At 34.7% G+C, this 20,247-nt stretch overlaps 1 protein-coding gene across 51 annotated transcripts in view; it reads left to right on the top strand.

The window, feature by feature from the left end:
• The window catches only part of clasp1a (cytoplasmic linker associated protein 1a), a 127,975-nt gene extending 108,064 nt beyond the window's left edge, over positions 1 to 19,911 (top strand). For 32 of the 51 annotated variants that reach the window (XM_087266725.1, XM_087266733.1, XM_087266739.1 and 29 more), the window contains 10 exons: positions 1,238 to 1,384; positions 1,776 to 1,882; positions 5,483 to 5,630; positions 6,218 to 6,458; positions 7,485 to 7,541; positions 11,641 to 11,813; positions 12,361 to 12,489; positions 13,531 to 13,737; positions 14,840 to 14,956; positions 17,999 to 19,911. In XM_087266725.1, the coding sequence (XP_087122851.1) occupies positions 1,238 to 1,384; positions 1,776 to 1,882; positions 5,483 to 5,630; positions 6,218 to 6,458; positions 7,485 to 7,541; positions 11,641 to 11,813; positions 12,361 to 12,489; positions 13,531 to 13,737; positions 14,840 to 14,956; positions 17,999 to 18,085 (1,413 nt within the window). In that variant the 3' untranslated portion in view covers positions 18,086 to 19,911. Of the gene's footprint in view, positions 1 to 1,237; positions 1,385 to 1,775; positions 1,883 to 4,530; positions 4,672 to 5,482; positions 5,631 to 6,217; positions 6,463 to 7,484; positions 7,557 to 10,490; positions 10,505 to 11,640; positions 11,814 to 12,360; positions 12,490 to 13,530; positions 13,738 to 14,839; positions 14,957 to 17,998 lie in introns of all 51 variants that reach the window. The other 19 variants (XM_087266748.1, XM_087266762.1, XM_087266755.1 and 16 more) reach the window with 5 other exon arrangements.
• Positions 19,912 to 20,247: the final 336 nt, after the last annotated feature.

Below are 20,247 nucleotides of genomic sequence, written 5' to 3' on the forward strand. Positions count from 1 at the left end.
ATACAAGTTATATAATCCAGGGTTGGGAATCTGAATCGTTTTGGCAGTTAAATTTTGCGTGTTTATTATTATTATTATTTTTATTATTATTATTATTTTTAAATTATTATTTCATCAGAGCAAAATAAAAAGAGGTCTTGAGTAGCAGATTTTTTTTTAATACATTGATCTTTTGACATATTAGCGATCATTGTTCAATAAAAGCATTCAGTATGGTTTTGAAATAAGCCTAAAAACTGCATGTTAAAGCCAAAATGACAAAAAGTGTTGTGAAGTTAATACATAATAGTCTGTCTATATAGTAGTTTAAATACAAGAGGAAAGTAATGATCTACAAAGAAACTAAACAAGCCATTGTGCAGTGCAAAGTCATGGAAAAACTCCACCAGCATTCTTCACTAATCTCCTGCCCTCCTGAATTGCTGGAATATAACACATTTGAAATATTATCCTGTCTTTAATCTCTTTTTTTCATCCATTTCAAGCTGCTTTTACACAATCTATATTGTAAAAATAGCTATGTAAATAAAAATGAATTGAATTGAATTTGAAAACAAAGCATTTGCATTGCCTTCCTTCTGATCCCAAAATGAAGAGTGGATGAGCTTCATTTTTAATAAAATTATGGACCCCACTTAATTTTCAGTTAATTGAATACTTGAATTGCCTTTTTAATTGGTGTTTGAATGAGGGGGTTAAAAAGGACAGAAAAAAGTCTTTTACTTCAAATTTATAATGATAACAAGCATTGATAACATTGTAAGTGTAACTCAAGGACAAAAAGGGAGTTGAGTTGGGCCTTGTATACAAAATTCCTTGTTATTAACATTTCATGTACATTTATATACTATTACAGTTTATTTATCATATCTTGATCTGAACTTAGCATCCTTGCAGCATGCTACTAAAATTCTAAATGCAGTAAAAATTCATGTTTTCTTTGCTAAAAATATTATCCAGAATTTCAAAAGAGCGTATTCCCATCCCTGATCCCTACACACTGGAGAAAGCCATGACAGAGCTTTTGACTGATGTCTAAGACTCTAGTATGTGGGTGCAATATCAGGTCCACTCATCTTCAGTTTAGGAGCTCTGCAGTCACAGTTATCTTATACCGTCTCTTCTTCTATCCTGAGTTATCACCGCCGGCATTTCTCGGCATGTATGAGTGCTCTCCTGTTCATTGTGGTGTTAGCATTATTGCTGGATCTCACGAGGGGTGTGCTGTGTTGTGCAGGCCGCCCAGGTGGTGCTGATCTCGCTCTTTGAGCTGAACACTCCTGAGTTCACCATGCTGCTCGGCGCTCTGCCGAAAACATTCCAGGATGGAGCCACCAAACTCCTGCATAATCATCTCAAGAACTCTAGCAACACCAGCAACGTGGTAAAACCTTGATGATTTTTATCTTTTGAAACTGTAACAAACAAAGTTAACAAATACTTAAGTTGGTTTAGGGACTGTTAGCCTGACCAGTATATTGTACTGTGCTGTATTTTGCGTGTGTGCGTGCATGCGCGTCCATTAAGATTGGTTCTATTTGAGCTAAGAAAGCAACATTTCTGAAGTTATTGATTAGAAGTAAAACATAAATAAAAGAAATGATGTGTTTATTCAAGTAGATGAAGTTAACCACAATTCTGTTTTGAGACAGAAATTGACGTGTCAGAGTGTTTATGAAGGCTGGCATCTTTACTAGCTGTAAAGATGGTGATAAACAAAATGTTGCAGCTTCTCGTTCACCTTTACCTGAAAGCCATCTTTATCTCATTCACAGAGTTCACCAAGCAATACAATGGGCCGCACACCAGCCCGGCACCCCACCAGCAGGACTAGTCCACTCACCTCACCCACAAACTGCTCTCATGGAGGTCTTTCGCCCAGGTACACGCACATTATCATCCGTTCCTCCACACTTATGCATGGTCTCCGTCTGGACACGAAAATTTTTCTTTAAGAGCCTGTTGCCCTGTTTTATGATTCTAACATGTACTAAAATCAGAATGTGACTTGCTCTATTGTATCCCTTTACAACCTGAAACCCTTAAAATTAATTTGTGCATTTCTGGGGCCACATCACCCTCTCATCCAGGGTCTAAAACTGTCTACAAATCCGGGGTGGGCAGTACTATTTGGTGTTGGTCTGATACCAAGTAAATATAGGGCCAGTATCACTGATACGGATACTTTTAAAAGTATGAACTTGATCATGCCTGTTTAATTCTGTAGGCGAGGATAATTTATGAGGGAAATGTACTATCAATTTGCCAAATCAGAATATAATTTTATGAACACTAAAGGGTTTTGTCATATGTGCTCTCAATGCACCTGTAATTAGTCATGTTAAAAGCTTCAGGCAAATTTAAATCTTAAACATTTTAAATGGTTATTTCTGAACTGAATTTGTAAACATGAAATTTAGACAATTATTACTGGAGAACAATGAACGTTTCAAAAATGTACTCTCAATTCTTTCTATTAGCTCTTTATTACTAGCACTTCTCAATATTATTTGTCTCTTTATTATGAATCACTTGTGTTTCTCATTTGTAAGTTGCCTGGATAAATCTGTTGGCTAAATTAATTAAATGTAAGTGTTTTAAAAAATTCTGTCAGTTTTTGATCAGAATAGAGCAACATAATAACAAAACATAATAATTTCTCTCATAAAGGACAATTTCACCAAAAATTTTATCTATCAATAGCTATGTTTCTATCCTATTTTTATGTGCATTTTGGATATGTGCATAAAAAATGGTCGATGGAAATGCCAAGATGCGCGTACATTTTGAAAACTTTTTATTCAACAAGAAAAAATAACTACACATTAAATACGATGGAAAAACTTTTACTGAACAAATTCCAGTATGCACATTTAAAAAGTCACGTGATTTTGTTATAAGAGATCATGTGATAGACAAACCAGCAGGGTGAAATGCATCTGAAATGTTGTTTTGCTCAGTCTAAAACATCTTAACCATTTCAATTTTGTTATTATATTATTAATTACTGTCTGACACCTTCGAACGCCACTATGTGTTCATTTCGTGTTGTCATTGTCTTCTGAGGCACAAGTAATTTATTAAAAAAAAAAAAAAGATTAATGCAGCCTACCGCAGCAAATTTAGTTTTTACTGTTGATATTTGGCACCAGTTAATCAGGATGTGTTAACTCTTTGGCTAATTGGATGGAAACGCTGCTTTATTCGCATGTTTTTTTATGCGATAATAGAGTTTTGCACATAAAGTTAATTCGCATTTTTAGATGGAAACATTCCTATTGACCTCAGACCTTAAGTTTTGTTTTCTGTTGAACATAAAAGATATTTTGATGAATGTTAGAAACTAGAAGTCATTAGCCACGTTTCAATCCACCTATTTTTATGCACATTTTGAATATAAATAAAATAATTATACACATGACTACACAACTGAGTAGGATAAACTTCTTATATAAGATGTCCATAAACTACGATTGCAACACTTTCACCGAACAAATTCCAGTATGCGTATAAAAAAAAGTCATGTGATTTTGTTATAAGAGATCATGTGATGAAAAAGTGTGTGCGAATGGGTAAACCAGCAGGCTGAGCACACTGTAAAACATGAGAAATGTTGTTTTGCTCATTCTAAAGCGTCTTAACTATTTCAGTATCCAGAATCAAGAGCGTCTGTGCTCCACGTATCATGCCTTCAAACACCACCACATGTTCACTGCGTTTCAGGATTGCCTTCTGAGGCGCAAGTCATTGATTAAATAAAGAAAAGATTCACACAGCCTCTCCTACTGCAGCAAATTCAGTTTTTACTGTTGAAATTTGGCGCCAGTCAATCTGGAAGTGACGGTTATGTTCTTCTTGACTTGTTGGATGGAAACATGGCTATAATCTTTCATGTGATAATCCAATTTGCATTTTTGGATGAAAACATGGCTATTGACTTCCCTTGACTCTTGTCTCTAAATGCACATAAATTTTAAACCATTTAAAGCAAGTAATGTACAGCATTTATTTTATAAAACAACCATTTTGAAACCAATTCTTCTTACACGCAACTCAGCTGGCAAAATGTTAATATACAGCCATATAAAACACACACACACACACACACACACAGAATGCGTGTCTTTCTTATGGTCAACTTTTACTCATAGCAGCCAAAAGCACCATAGTTACTTTATGAAATGACAAATTAACTATAGACAAAAGAGCAGTGTTGTAGGCGTTTCTGTTCGTTTATGAAAGGGAAGCAATGGTCTTAATTCTAAGACTCTCAATCTAAAGTATCAGTCTTTTCATGCTAGTATCTGCCTGATCCTAATTTCATCACTGGTATCGATACTAATGATATTAGCATTGATCCGCCCACCCCTACTGAACACTATGGTTGATGGTTTTAGGGGTTTCCGGTCCTTTTAAACATATTAACCCATGCTGCTAACCACTACACTCCGACTGGACCACTCTTGTTTTTCTCTCTTTCCCTCTTCTGTCCTGTTCTCTCCCTCTCTTCGGCCGTTCTGTGGGCAACAGTCGGTTGTGGGGTTGGGGTGTCGATGGGCTCTTAAAGCACCCCTCTCCCTCTCCTCCTCCTCCTCCTCCTCCTCCTTCGTCTCACTCCTCTATTCCTGCCGGTCCCTCCTTAAGGGCTTTACGCTGCGCTCTCTCTCCAAGGTAATTCAGCTGAGGAGGAGCGGGATGGGGGCTTAAATTCCCACCCACTTCCAGCCTAACATGGGATTGTATGCTCTAATATTAGCAGCCAATGTTTGACCTCGTTTCAAATACAGCCTATCTGTGGAGGGAGGTTAAATAAACTGTAGGTGGAGGAATTTTTTTATGCATACAGAATTGATTGAGAATTAGCTGGCTGGCCATGTTTGCAGCATTCATTTGTTCACTCATAGGTGCTTGTTGGAATTTAAGAAGTGTATATGTTAGGTATAATTGACGACAGGCCATTAAATGATTTAAACGCACACTACCCGACAAACGTCTTGTCGTCAATCCCAGATCTTCTGCAACCTAATTTAATAATAAAGTATCCATTTGATGCACATTTTAATATCTCACTAGAAGTAGGTCATCCAGGTATTTCTTGTCTACTTCATTTCGAATGCTATGAATTCGGACATGTTACTTGTTGTTGTACACATACTATGCGATTTCTGACACACTGAAGATCTGCCTGGAACCACTAGCTGTCTGATTATCTGAAAATAAATGCACAACCAAGAATGAACAGGCAGTCAGATTCAAGCATTCAGTAGCTCAATAAAATACAATTTATTTTTGTTTGAGGACTTTTTAATACATGTAAAATTGGTTTTGCAAAGATCTTAACTGACTGGCCATGTTTACAGCATCCATTTGTTCATCCTTAGGTGCTAGTTGGAGTTTTAAAAGGATAAGCGTTTTTGTTTTTATTTAAAAATGTTTAAGGTATGCAGTTCATATAGCATCAGTGTTTACTCTCTCTTTTCAGTATGCTGGAATATGACACTGAGAACATGAATTCAGATGAGATCTTTAGTTCATTGCGTGGCGTCACAGAAGCCATCCAGAGTTTCAGCTACCGCAGCCAAGAAGACCTGAATGAGCCAATCAGACGCGATGGAAAAAAGGATGATGCTGTGAGTCTGTTGTTGTTGTTATTGTTAATATTATTATTATTTTAGATAAATAAAAATAAAAGGTGAAAAAAAAAAATATATATATATATATATATATATATATATATATATATATATGTATATATATATATATATATATATATATATATATATATATATATATATATGCTTTAATAGACTAAAACAAAGGGAATAGTATGACCCTATTTTTTATGTTTTTTTTTGATTGGTGTTATTATAAAATTAAAATAATAGCAACAAAACAAATTGGGATCATTAAAAAAAATAACAAAATAATAATGACAAAAGTAAAAGAAAAAATATAATATTAATTAAATATTGTTTATTTTATATGTTGTTGTTGTTTGTGGTGGTGATGGTATTATTATTTTTATTATTGCAGCAAAAAATGTGATCATAAAATACTACTAGTAATACAATAAAATATTACTAATAAAATACTACTAATAATAATAATAGTAGTGTTACATTAATCAAAAAAATGATAATAAAGATAGTTTAGTAACATAAAATATGTTACTATAAATTATTATTTTAAAAAACATATTTCACTTTTCCTGTCGCAGACTGGAAAAGAAGCAGCATCTCCGGGCTCTGATGCGAGACTGGGATTGGATGTAGTGGAAGGTGGTCGAACCGCTCTGGATAACAAGACCTCTCTTCTCAACACCCCGTCCCCGCGGTCTTTCGCTGGGCCCCGGTCCAGAGAGTTTGCACCCTACGGCTATGGAGACACAATCACAGCCTATGATAAAAGTGCCCTGAAAGAGGCCGTCTTTGATGACGATGTGGAGCAGTTCAGAGACTGTGAGTCAATACACTGATTAGAGCATGTAAATCCACTCTCACTTCATCTGCACTCCATACTGCGCACCCATTGTCTGAGAGTGTGTAAAGAAACATGAGAAGATGAGGATAAAATTTTAAAATACATACATTTTTATCACACTCTTACATGAACCATACAACCTCCGCTTTTTATAGCTTGTTACAAAAAACTTAGCGGATTGAAATTAATATTTGTCGAATTTAAAATTTGAAAAAAGATTTTTTCTGGATTTATTATGTATGCATTTGAGTAAAATTTTTATAGTGTTTGTGTTTTATTTATTTAGTTTTATTTATTTATTTATTTTAGAATATCAAATAAAACTAAATAAATAAAACACAAATATTAACATTTTACTCAGGCATTTTACATTTTACTCAAAATGTACAAAATGTATATATATTATATATTTTGTTTTATTTTGATTTAATTTGTTGATAGAATAGGAAATAAAGCGTGTAATTTACAGCATTTTCCCTTTTTTAAAGAATTAACTTTAGATTCGTATAATATCTTTTTTATTTGTTGTGATTTAAAATCATGATTATCAACACATTTAAACTTAACATTGCCATTGTGTTGTCAAACATACATATTAAAATATCTTGGAAAAATGGCACCTTTTTTTGTTTTATGCAATAATAATAAAAAAAATATTTTAAAGTTAGAAGAAATGTCATCAGTAGTACAGAATTAAAATAAACTGCTTTCTTTTAACAAATTCTTAAATCCAAAGAAACTGTGAGAATTTTTAAGTGGTCTCATAATTTTTTTCTAATGCAATTTTGAAAGTTAAAAAGACAGAATTACTGTAGAAATGACACCTTTCAGCTTTAAAGCTATTCGACCATCTGAGCAACATGATACCAAGAGACCACAAAACACACTGTTAATAAGTTATTAACCTGCTGTAAGGGTAAGAGATGCAGGTGTAGGATAGTAGAGATTGTGTGTCATCACTTCCCCTGCTGTGCCCCCCTTTTCCTGTCCCCTTCCTTCTACAGGCCGTCGGCAGGACTGTGGTGAGAACAAGATGGTGCTGCCCAAGGGCTTTTCTCCCGGTAAACACCTGCACAGTTCAGTGAGACTGTTGCACTTTACTTCATTTATTTCCCTTTCCTCTTCCTCTCGTTCATCGCCATCCATCTCCATCATCCATCTTAAATGACACAACTGCTTTCTAACAGGATCATCTGATAATTCCTGCTACACTAATATAATGCAGAACAGTCATAGTAGGGCTGTTGAAATGGTACAGTATGTTCAGATTAACTGGAAATCAGGTGATGATTCACTCTTGTTTTGCTTTGCAGCTAACAGAGCTTTACTGTTTGTGAAGATAATGATGCAACAACAACAAATATGATTAACTTGGGTTTACGTCAACTCTTAAATATTCCTACTAACTAAACTAACATCAAAATACTGTAATGACATTTGAACACATTACTTGCTACTAATGGTGTAATGGCGAATTTCATAAAAAAACATTGTCCAGGCCACATTTCACTTCAAAATCAAAAGGAGATACGCCATAGTGTTTTAACGATTATTTTCTTGATTGCAATTTAATATTTGTACTATATATTAGACATATGCTGCATCTGTGCATTTTTGCCAATTACTGAATAGTGGATTTTTATTTTATGCCAAAAATCATTGCAATATTTAGTAAAGATCAAGTTCTATGAAGATATGTATTCAATTTCCTGCTGTAAATATATCAAACCACACATTAACAGAGAGTTTATTCAATCAGATTTCTCATTAATCTCCATTTTAAAATATTGACACTTCTGACTGGCTTAGAGGTCCAAAGTCACATTTGTATAATAGTTAATATATTTGTATTTAATGTAAAATAATTCAATTCAATTTGTTTATTTTTATAGCTTTCTTTACAATAATTATTGTTTCAAAGCAGTTTTATTGCAATAATGCTATATATATATATATATATATATATATATATATATATATATATATATATATATATATATATATATATATATATTACAATAATATTGTAAATTATATTTCATTGTTTTTTTATAATTATTTTTAATCAATATGTATATTAAATGCTAGTACAAATAACAAACATTCTTAACTGCGAAATAGATTAAAAAAACACTGCTAAGAATGTATGCTACCCTGATTTATTAATGCCCTCTAATATATATTTAATATCAAATATAAGATGCAAAGTGCATAACAGATATATGTTAAGTAAAAGTGGAACAGGACGCCTATACTCATGAAAATGTTTAACTGAATAAGTATGTTGGGAAAAAAAAAGTATTGTTTTACGTTTTACTTTTATTAAATTTTTATTGCTTAGGTCAGGGGTGTCAAACTCAGTTTCTAAAGGGCCGCAGCCCTGCGCAGTTTAGTTTCAACCCAAATCCAACACATATATCTGTAGGTTTCAAAGAAGCCTAAAGGACTCATTTAGTTAGATCAGGTGTGTTTAAATAGGGTTGGAACTAAACTCTGCAGAGGTGCGGCCCTCCAGAAACTGAGTTTGATATCTGTGGCTTAGGTAAAACAGTTGAAATCAGAATTATTAGCCCCCCCCTTGAATTTGTTTTTCTTTTTCAAATATTTCCCAATTTATGTTTAACAGAGCAAGGAAATTTTCACAGTATGTCTGATAATATTTGTTCTTCTAGAGAAAGTCTTATTTGTTTTATTTTGGCTAGAATAAAAGCAGTTTTTAATTTTTTAAAGACCATTTTAAGGCCATAATCATTAGCCCCTTTAAACTTTTTTTTTTTTCTCGATACTCTACAGAACAAACCATCGTTATACAATAACTTGCCTAATTACCCTAACCTGCCTAGTTAACCTAATTAACCTAGTTAAACCTTTAAATGCCACTTTAAGCTGTATAGAAGTGTCTTGAAAAATATCTAGTCAAATATTATTAACTGTCATTATGGCAAGGATAAAATAAATCAGTTATTAGTAGGGGTGTAACGATACACTCAGCTCACGATACGATGTGTATCACGATATAATGATCACGATTCGATATGTATCACGATATTTGGAATAAAAATAGAAAATTAAACTGAAATGCAAATTTTACCAAGTAAACTATTTTTTATGTATTTCTTTTGTTTCAACTTGTTAAACTGAACCTTCTTTAAGAAAATAAATTAAACAGGCCTGTCTCTGGAAAATAAAACAATTTAAAAACTTCTTAAAAATATTATTGAAATGACAGAGACAAAATTAAGGAACAATTTAAGTAAAGGTGCAAAAAAATAAGCTTTCTATTCAATTGAATTAAACAGTAAGAGCTTAAGGCTTTCCTTGGTCAATTGATTTTTTGTGTGTGCAAAAAAAAAATCCACATTTCCAGCTATTTAATTCATATTTAATTAAATTCATTTAGAGATATCTGTAATTACAATTGTGACTAGTCAAAACTCATTTAGAGATATCTGCAAAATTTTTTCAATGGAAGTCAATGGAGGAATATGACTAGTCATAATATATTTGCAGATATCTACAATCTGATTTTGTACTAGTACAATTGTAATTGCAGATATGTCTAATTGTCATTCTGACTAGTCGAATTATAATTATGACTAGTCAAAATATAATTAGAGATATCTCAAAATATATTTATGGATAGTCAGAACAAAGGTTTAAATGCTAAAACGGCTTGCCATACGCGCTCGTCTATCAAAGTCCGCCCTCTGTAGTAACAGCTCACGGTGAGCTCACGTCATGTGTGATTTTGCGGCGGGAACTTTATATGAAGACAGAATGATATTTTAGGGGGAATTGTACCTTATAAATACAGTATGTGACTCTTTCAACACCATTAGGAGGTATGCCTGTCGCTGTACAAAATATGTAAATCACTGTGAAGACTTTAAAACTTAGGATATTTGACCCAGTATGCTTGTCAAAAAACGGACGAGTCTAAAGCAATGACTGTACAACCGAAATGTTGCCAGACGTCTGATTTTGAGAGGATGGGCCATGCTTTATTTCAGCTCCACTCATTTTGGTCTGCTAACATTACTGCTGCTGCAATTTGAACTCACGTGCGACAGCCGGTGGAACGTAGCTCACGTGCAAACAGCTCAACTAATAAGAGAAAACGGACGTCATATCGTAATCAAATCGTCATAACGCCACGATGCATATTGTGACATTTTTGCATCGCAATAAATCGTACAACGATAAATCGTTACACCCCTAGTTATTAGAAATGAGTTATTTAAACTATTATGTTTAAAATCTTCTCTCCTGTAAAACAGAAATTGGGGAAAAAATAAACGGGGGCTAGTAATTCAGGGGGCCTAATATTCTGACTTCAACTGTATATCAACCAAACGTCTTCTCTGAGTGTGATACGCTTTGCAGATACAGCAACATCAATTTAAAAAATATCTTTAACTTCTCACTTAGCTTTCCTGTACATTGAGATGTGTTTAAAGCTGTGAAGAAAGAATGTTGCGCAGAGAAGTTTGCAGAAAGAGGAAGAGTGCCTAGGTGCAGCCACAAGAGGACTTTTAATATCAGTTGTGTATGAATACTGGAGTCAGGGAAATGCAGGGTTGTTGCGGACCTCTCAAATGTAATTGTTGTATTTGGTGTAATGTAAGGGACAGACATGACCCAGAGCTTTGAAATGAATTATTAATTTGTATCTAATAATTTACTAATATTTTTGACATTGAAAATCCTCTCCTGACTTTTTTATTGAACACGCATGGAATTGAAATTAAAAATTACTACAAATGCTCATACTAAATTGATAAAATATATAATTAAGAGCACACCCCTGAAAAAAGAATGAAAGAAAAACAATCAAAATTACAATATTTTTATTCGAATTTGAAAGAAATGTTATCGGTGCTTTATATAATAAAACAGATATTAACATCTCACTCAAACCCATAACTACTAAAAACAACAATCCTTAACAAACTAGAATTATTCAGATGGTGTCTTCATTTGTTTTCCTCCCCATATCTGTATACATAAATTTATTTTTGTAGGCTTTGTGGTGAAATGTGACTCGGACATTTTCCGATTTTATAAGACTCAAAGCTGACAAAAGCCAGCAGTTAAAGTAGAACAACAGCTTGTTTGTTTGCTCGTCTTCTTCTCTGATTTGCATAATTTTGGCTGATTTAGATCTGGTGGCTGACCTGCTGAAGGAGCTGTCCAATCACAATGAGCGTGTGGAGGAGAGGAAAGGAGCGCTGATCGAGCTGTTGAAGATCACCCGCGAGGACAGTCTGGCTGTGTGGGACGAACACTTCAAAACTATCCTACTGCTGCTGTTGGAGACACTTGGGGACAAGGATGTGAGTTAAAGCATTATATATTACTTACAGTTGAAGTGAAAATTATTAGCCCTCCTGTGAATTTATTTTTTCTCTTTCAAATATTTCCCAAGTTATGCTTAACACAGTAAGGAATTTTTCACAGTATTTCCTATAATATTTGTTCTTTTGGAGAAAGTCTTATTTGTTTTATTTTGACAAGAATAAAATACTTTTTTTTTAAAAACAATTTTATGGTTAATTACCCTAATTTTCCCAATTAACCTAGTATAGCCTTCATATTGCACTTTAAGCTGAATACTAGTATCTTAAAAAATATCCAGTAAAAAATTATGCACTGTCGTCATGGCAAAGATAAAAGAAATCAGTTATTAAAACTATTATGTTTAGAGGTGTGTTGAGAAAAATCTTCTTTCCCTTAAACAGAAATTGGGGGGAAAATATTCAAGAGGGCTAATAATTCTGGCTTCAACTGTACATGCTGAGGTGACGTATTCTGTATAATGCTAAAGTTTTTTTTATTTTCAGTAGTTATTAATGATAGTATATGCTCTGTCTGATTGTTCAGCACACTATTCGAGCTCTGGCTTTACGGGTGCTAAAAGAGATCCTGAGGAACCAACCAGCACGCTTCAAGAACTATGCAGAACTCACTATCATGAAAACACTAGAAGCCCATAAGGACTCACATAAAGAGGTTAGTATCAGGTTTCTCAACCAAGTACATAAATGAATAAGAAAAAGCTGCACTGTGATGATTATACAGCAAGAGAGAGTAGAGAGACACCCCTCATGAATGTGAAGCGCTTTGGGTGTATGGCCATACACAAAAAATGCGCTTTATAAATACACATTATTTACTACTTACTTACTGTAAGACAAAATATATTGTTTAGCGTTTCATTTAAATGTGGCATTGTTTTGCCATTGAAATGTTATTTGGCCATAAGTATTGCTTGTGTTAAAAATATTAAAACATTAAACAGAAAATAAATTATTTAATACTTATAATTATAAATTATTATTAAAATTTGATACATTACTGTTCAAAAGTTTGGGAATGGTAAAATTGTTTTTGAAAGTTGGTTGTGCTCACAGATCAAAGCTATGATTATTTGAGCAAAAGTGAAGTAATATTCAGTTTTAATGTTTTGTAAAATTTCATTTATTATGTTATGGCAAAGCACAGTTTTCAGCAATCATTTATCCTGTCTTTAGTGTCACATACTATCAATATGTATTTTTTATTAATACTTGAAATTGGGATGTATTTTGTGTATGTGTGTGTGCGTGTGCGTGCGTGCGTGCGTGTGTATGTGTGTGTGTGTGTGTGTGTGTGTGTGTGTGTGTGTGTGTGTGTGTGTGTGTGTGTGTGTGTGTGTATATATATATATATATATATATATATATATATATATATATATATATAATAACCCATGTAACTACACTGCTTCTAGGAAATCAAGCTGACCAGGTGACTTTTTCTTTGTAACAGCCTCATTAAGAGTAAAATGAGCTGCCTGGACTATTTAATCTCATTTTAAATGCTACACCTGCACTGATAGACACATAGGTTCACCTTGGTTAAACAAACCCAACAACAAGATGAATAAATGAATAAAGTGCAGGCCTATGAAGAGAAAAAAACATTACCAGTTCATTTCACCATTGAAGTCAAATGAAGATAATGCTGAAAAGATCAGTTCAAAGTCACAGGATCTTAAACTCATATGCACAGGTGGTGAGGGCGGCTGAAGAAGCTGCTTCTACACTGGCAGGTTCCATCCACCCAGAGCAGTGCATAAAAGTGTTGTGCCCCATCGTCCAGACTGCAGACTATCCTATCAACCTTGCTGCTATTAAGATGCAGACTAAAGTGGTCGAGCGCATCACCAAGGAGTCCCTACATCAGCTGCTGCCAGACATCATCCCTGGCCTCTTACAAGTGAGTTCTTCATGTTGGCCGTGTTTTATAATGAATAGATCATTTCTGCACTTCTTTTACTTTTGGAACTTGATTGTTCACTTTCATTTTTGAGAAGTATTCACTATGCAGTTTAACTCTTGTGTGCTGTTGGGGATGTTTTCATCCACTCTGGGGGGATTTTGAGTCTTAATTTGGCCACAACATTCTCTGTGTTTCAGCAAATTTGATTGATTTTTGGTAACAAATTTAAACACATAGTTTTGTAAAATGCTTTGAAGGTTTTCAAAAACTCAACAATACACTCAGAGCATATTTACTACCCTTTCGTTATGTTTGTGGCTGTTTTTGCCACATTGACTTTCATTATAATGTCATTTTTTGATTGTCTAAAACAGGGGTGCTCAACCCTGTTCCTGGAGATCGACCTTCCTAAAGAGTTCAGCTCAAACCCTGATCAAACACACCTGAATCAATTAATTAGGACCTGAACAGCACTTGATAATTACAGGCAGGTGTGTTTAATATGGGTTGCAACTGAAATCTGCAGGAAGGTCGACTTCCAGGAGCAGGGTTGGTCACCCATGGTCTAAAACAGTCAACCGATGAGAACGAATGAAATTGATTTGCTTTCATGATGTTAATTCATGACTAAACTGATAGACAGCAGGTTTTACATGCTGGAGAAAATCAGCATCAGTGGCTGAAATCCAATGGTGATGATTGATTTATGCTTAAGCCATTAATGATCTTACTATCATAAAGCGAAATGGATTAGCATATATAGCACTGTCAGCATATTACGGATAATACTATTATGAATTTGCATGTAAAAGAATATCTTATAGAAATATGGTATTGACCCAAACAAGCAATGGAATATGCAGAGATTTACGCTAAAGAAGATTTCTAATAACTCTGTTTTGTAGCTCTTTTGGATTAAAGGGAACTTTGGTCAACCCCATGAATAAAATTGGGTCACTATTAAGTGAATCAGCATAGTCAGCATTGGGCACATTGAAGGTGTAGTCAACATGCCTTCATTGAACTTTCACCTCCTGTACTCTTGATGACATGCACGTGTATGAAGATGTGAAGGCTGAAAGCGTGTGTCTGTCTGCAGGGCTATGATAACACGGAAAGTAGCGTCCGCAAGGCCAGTGTCTTCTGTCTGGTGGCCATTTACTCTGTGATTGGTGAGGAGCTGAAGCCACACTTGGCCCAGCTCACAGGGAGCAAGGTATGTTCACTTCACAGCAGCTCAAAGTCCACCAAACAGTTCAGCATGTTCTACCTGCTTATCACTCTACTATTTATTTATGTCATCCTCTGGTTTTAACTGGCCTGGGTTATTATATTTGACCCAGTTTCACTTCATTTGAGCGTCATTACATAGTTCAAGGTAAAACTGAAGTAGTGGTTTTCATCAGAATAGTTGCTGATGATTTTTAAACATACAATCAGAAACCTATATGAATGAATTATATTAACATAATAAGCTAGACAATACTATTGGCATTTGTAATATTTACTTTCAAAACTTTCTTCACATTCAGTTACTCTTATATATCTACCGTTTTTATTATTTTTATTGTTATTATTTATTCTCTGCATAAATTAAAAAAACAATTAAATAAGTCAGACCGTTTAACAAGAATAAAATCAGATACATTTTTATAAAATTTAATAAAAGATTAAATGCATTAAGTTTTTATTTATTTTTTTGAAATAATAGTATTATTATTACTATAATTTATTTTATTGGGTGGATCTTCCTAATGTCATTCTATATTAACAGGGTAATATAGGTAAATGTAACAACATTAAAACTGCTTTCAAATATTAATCATATGTACAGACACATTATAATCACATTTTATTCAAAATAGTGATTAAAAATGCAGCACTGAGTAATTCTTCTGTAAGAGTTGAATGTGTTGCATCATATTTTGTGAAATTGCCTACATTACCCTCTGAGCAAAAACTGAAATATCTTCCAAATATCATCTTATCTTGTATGTAATATAGATTACTATCTTTTTAAATAAAGAAATTAACTATATATATATATATATATATATATATATATATATATATATATATATATATATATATATATATATATATGTATATATGTTATGTGTACAGAAAAATGGGCTCTTATCATATTTTGTTCGAAATACTGATATAAATGTTGTGCTGAGTTATTCTCGTGTAAGTGCTGAATACACTCACTGGCCACTTTAAGTACACCTTTCCAATACCCCCTTTTGCATTCAGATATGTCTTAATCCTTCATGGCATAGATTCAGCAAGGTACTGGAATTAATCTTTAGAGATTTTGGTCCATATTGACACAATAACATCACGCAGTTGCTGCAGATTTGTTGGCTGCACATCCATGATGCGAATCTCCCGTTCCACCACATCCCAAAGGTGCTCTATTGCAGTGGTTCCCAACCTTTTTTGCCCGAGGCCCCCTTTTTTACCCTGAAAATATTGTAAGGCCCCCTCCACATTTTATGATATTTTTTTGCTCATATAAGTTTGCAGTAATTATGTCAAAAAGACTGTTTGTTTTTTACTATATGCAGATATGTTTATGCACAAATAATAGCCTAATTTAAAATATACAAGCAAAACATCAGTAGGCCATTTGTATTAGGTACATTTTGCGGTATTGAGGATGAGTCGATTGCAAATGTCTTATTAATTTGGACGGTCTCATGCATTCGTTAGCAAGAACTTTGGCGCAGATAATGCACTGTGGCTAGGTCAGGAACTCTTTGCTTCAAGAAAAAGAAAAAATACCATAGTTCAGGTAACTATTTTGATGTTTCCAGTTTTGCTAGCACTGTGACCCAAAATGTTTGGAGCTTCCTCATCTGGGTCCAGTATGCTTGGGTCATTACTATTAGCTGCTGAAGGCGAGTCAGAGACTTTGTCTTGTTTTGTGGAGTATAAATTACAAAATTGGCCATTTTTTGGCCAGCCAGGTGATAAAATGAACTAAGGAAGCATAATAGTTCTCCTAATTTTACATTGCTAAAAAATTATTAAAAATATAACGTGACCCCCCCACAGAGCTTGCTGAGGCCCCCTTGTGGGCTGGGACCCCCTGTTGGGAACCGCTGCTCTATTGGATTAAGATCTGGTGACTGAAGGCCATTTGAGTACAGTGAACTCATTGTCATGTTCAAGAAACCAGTCTGAGATGATCCACGCTTTATGGCATGGCGCATTATCCTGCTGAAAGTTGCCATCAAAAGATGGGTAGACTGTGGTCATAAAGAGATGGACTTGGTCAGCAACAATACTCTGGTTGGCTGTGATGTTGAAACGATGCTCACTTGATACTTATGGGTACAAAGTGTGCCAAAAAAATATCCCTCACGCCATTACACCACCACAAGTAGCCTGAACAGTTGATACAAGGCAAATACAAAGCATGGATCCATGCTTTCATGTTGTTGAAAGCATCAAATTCTGACCTTACCATCCGAATGTCGCAGCAGAAATCGGAACTTATTAGACCAGGCAACGTTTTTGACAACGTTGTTGTCAAATTTTGGTGAGCCTGTGTGAATTTTAGCATCAGTAACATGTTTTTGGCTGACAGAATTGCACCCAGTGTATTTTTCAAGGTTTGCCTAAGTTTCAACAAGTTTTGCGTTCAGAGATGCTCTTCTGCATACCTCGGTTGAACCAGTCTGTCCATTCTTTTCTGACCTCTGGCGTCAACAAGGCATTTGCGTCCACAGAACTGCCGCTTACTGGATATTTTCTCTTTTTTGGACTTTTCTTTATAAAACCTAGAGATGGTTATGTGTCAAAATCCTAGTAGATCAGTAGTTTCTGAAATACTCAGACCAGCCCGTCTGGCCCCAACAATCGTGCCACGTTCAAAGTCACTTAAATCACCTTTCTTCCCATTTTGATGCTCAGTTTGAACTGCAGCAGATCTTATTGACCATCTATTCATGTCTAAATGCATTGAGTTGTTGCCATGTGATTGGCCGATTAGAATTTTGCGTTAACATGCAGTTGGACAGCTGTACCTAATAAAGTGGCCGGTGACAGTATGTTGAGTCATGTTTTGTAGTATCGCCTACGTTGCTCTTCAAAGCCAAAGACAAACCTATACTATTATAGACACAATGTAAAAGTAAACATTAACCCTGACCTTCATAGATAAAATGTAAATACACGCTCTATTCTGAGAACCAGGTCTGCGTTCTGTGAGTTCACTCTGAAATTAACTCTCTGCTTTATTTTTCCACAGATGAAGTTGCTAAATCTGTATATTAAGAGGGCCCAGACCACCAACAGCAACAGCAGCAGTTCTTCAGACGTGTCCTCTCACAGCTAGCCGGATCTGCGCTAATCAGTGCCCTTTACATGTGCATTTGGGAACATAGTTGTGCCTCCTCCTGACATCCTTTTTTTATTTGCTTCATCGCAATCTTCCTGGAATTTTTGTTTTCCAGAGAGAGAAATGTTGCTCGCTGCAATCAAGACTTTTCATCCAACACCTGAAAACCTCTCCCAGTTTGGTCTTTCATGATCTTTCCATCCGTGGAACATTGAATGTAAAGGGTTTCTGATTGAGAAAACATGGGAACCGATCTTCCGTAATTGGCATTGAATCTTTAATCGGAGCAAACAAGCTTTCTGAAGGGGTTGTTCGTTGAATACATTGATGAGTAATAACTTATTCATGTTTGCATATGGTGTTAAAGGTTTGGTTGAGTTGTTTTTAAAAGGGCACAGTTGGGTTAACTAATACATCACTTCAATCTCAGTGGTGCTAGTGGATCATTTGGCTGGCCCGAGTGATAGATGTAAAGAGAATTAATTTGTAGGTTTGGCTACAATGACAACCAAAAAACAAAAGACAAATGTAGGATCTAAACATTCTTATATTAATTTTAATTTCATGGGACCGCAATACCTTGTAATGTTAAAAAAAGATTTCCCAGTCTTTAAGAAGGCTAATGTAAAGCAATTGTATTGATTTTATCATAGGATGGATTGTGCGTTTAAAATGTGGGCCTCGCCACAAAATACAAGCACGAACTTCTGAATGTACAGCATTTCTTTCATCTAAAGCCACAACACTCATTACCAGTTCTCGAAATGGAGTTGAAAAACATGACCCGGAGCGATGAGAAGAAACGATGGATGAGAAAATGTATGATTTATACTTCGTTCTCGGAGCAAGTGGATTTTTTGAAACTACTATGCCTTACGTTTCAGTTTTCCAAACTCAGACTGTTAAGATTTTAATGTCCACTACACTGCTAAAGCATGAGTCTACGACACTAATGAAAACCCTCGGATATAGATCCAAAACTAGAGGTCATGTTACTTTAAAACAAACGAAAAACAAAAGAAAAAAGTCGAAACTCTTCTTTCTTTTTTCAGCTAATGTTAAGTGCTTAGTGTTTTGTACATACCTTTCAATCATCGCTTCTCACTCCCCACTAAATTAAGGTAAAAATGATGTTGCACTCTTTTGCACGTGAACAAATAGCCTGCATGTTTTGACGCCACAACCATCCCGCGCTGTTGTGGGGTTGGTGACCACGTCAGTGGACTGTAAATACAGTATTATTATTATTGTTATTATTATTATTATTAAAATGTTGCCCATGTGAGGAAGTAGACAAGTGCAGAACTCCAAACCGACCAAAATGTCTGTTTGTCCTCAGACTGTGAATCTGACCATGTTAAAAAAAAAAGGACAGACGTTTGTGTGCGAGCACTCTACTTTCCTTTAGTATTATATACTGGGGCATGTGGCTTTTATTGGTATGCTGAGTGTGCGTACCGTTTGTTTGTTTGACGCAGCTTTTCTTTCTAAAGGTTTTTAAGCGATTTCAGACCATCGTTTTGATTTAGATTGGCGCTCTTCATCTGTTTGTAAAAAGGACGAAGCCAGCTTTGGGGATCAACAGTTGAGAGTATTCCTGTAATGGTATTTCATTGAATTGTTCACTACGCATGTTAGACTTTACGTTTTGTCCATCGGACACAGATACACTCTCTTGTATTTATACTTTTTTTTTTGTTATTTCCTTTCCTGTCCCAATGTACAGATTTGGATTTATTTTATTTTCTTGTTTTTTTCAGAAGGCTTGTGATAGATTTACAACTTAAGTTTGGCCTAGAAATAAAACAACCCGGAAACATGAAGCCTATGTTGATCATTATTATTATGTTGATTTATTATGGAGTGTGAAGTGTGTCTGAGTTGGCTGTGATTCTGTCGTCGGAGCTGTTGGATGTGCAGGAAGCAACTCTGGTATTTATAATATTTCATGCATCAGTACATTTATAAACAAAGTCACGTGATGATGTGCACTCAGTTCTAGCCGTCCAGTGTCATAAATGGCCAGAAAAATTAATGACCAGATTATGTATCTACAAAATGTGGAGTAATATTTTACGTAAAAATATATATATATATATGTTGCTAATTTATTAGGCCCCAAATTATTTTTGGGAATATTTTTATAATTATTATAATAA

The sequence above is a fragment of the Danio rerio genome, chromosome 9, assembly GCF_052040795.2.
Source record: "Danio rerio strain M-AB ecotype USA chromosome 9, GRCz13ab, whole genome shotgun sequence".
Taxonomy (NCBI): domain Eukaryota; kingdom Metazoa; phylum Chordata; class Actinopteri; order Cypriniformes; family Danionidae; genus Danio; species Danio rerio.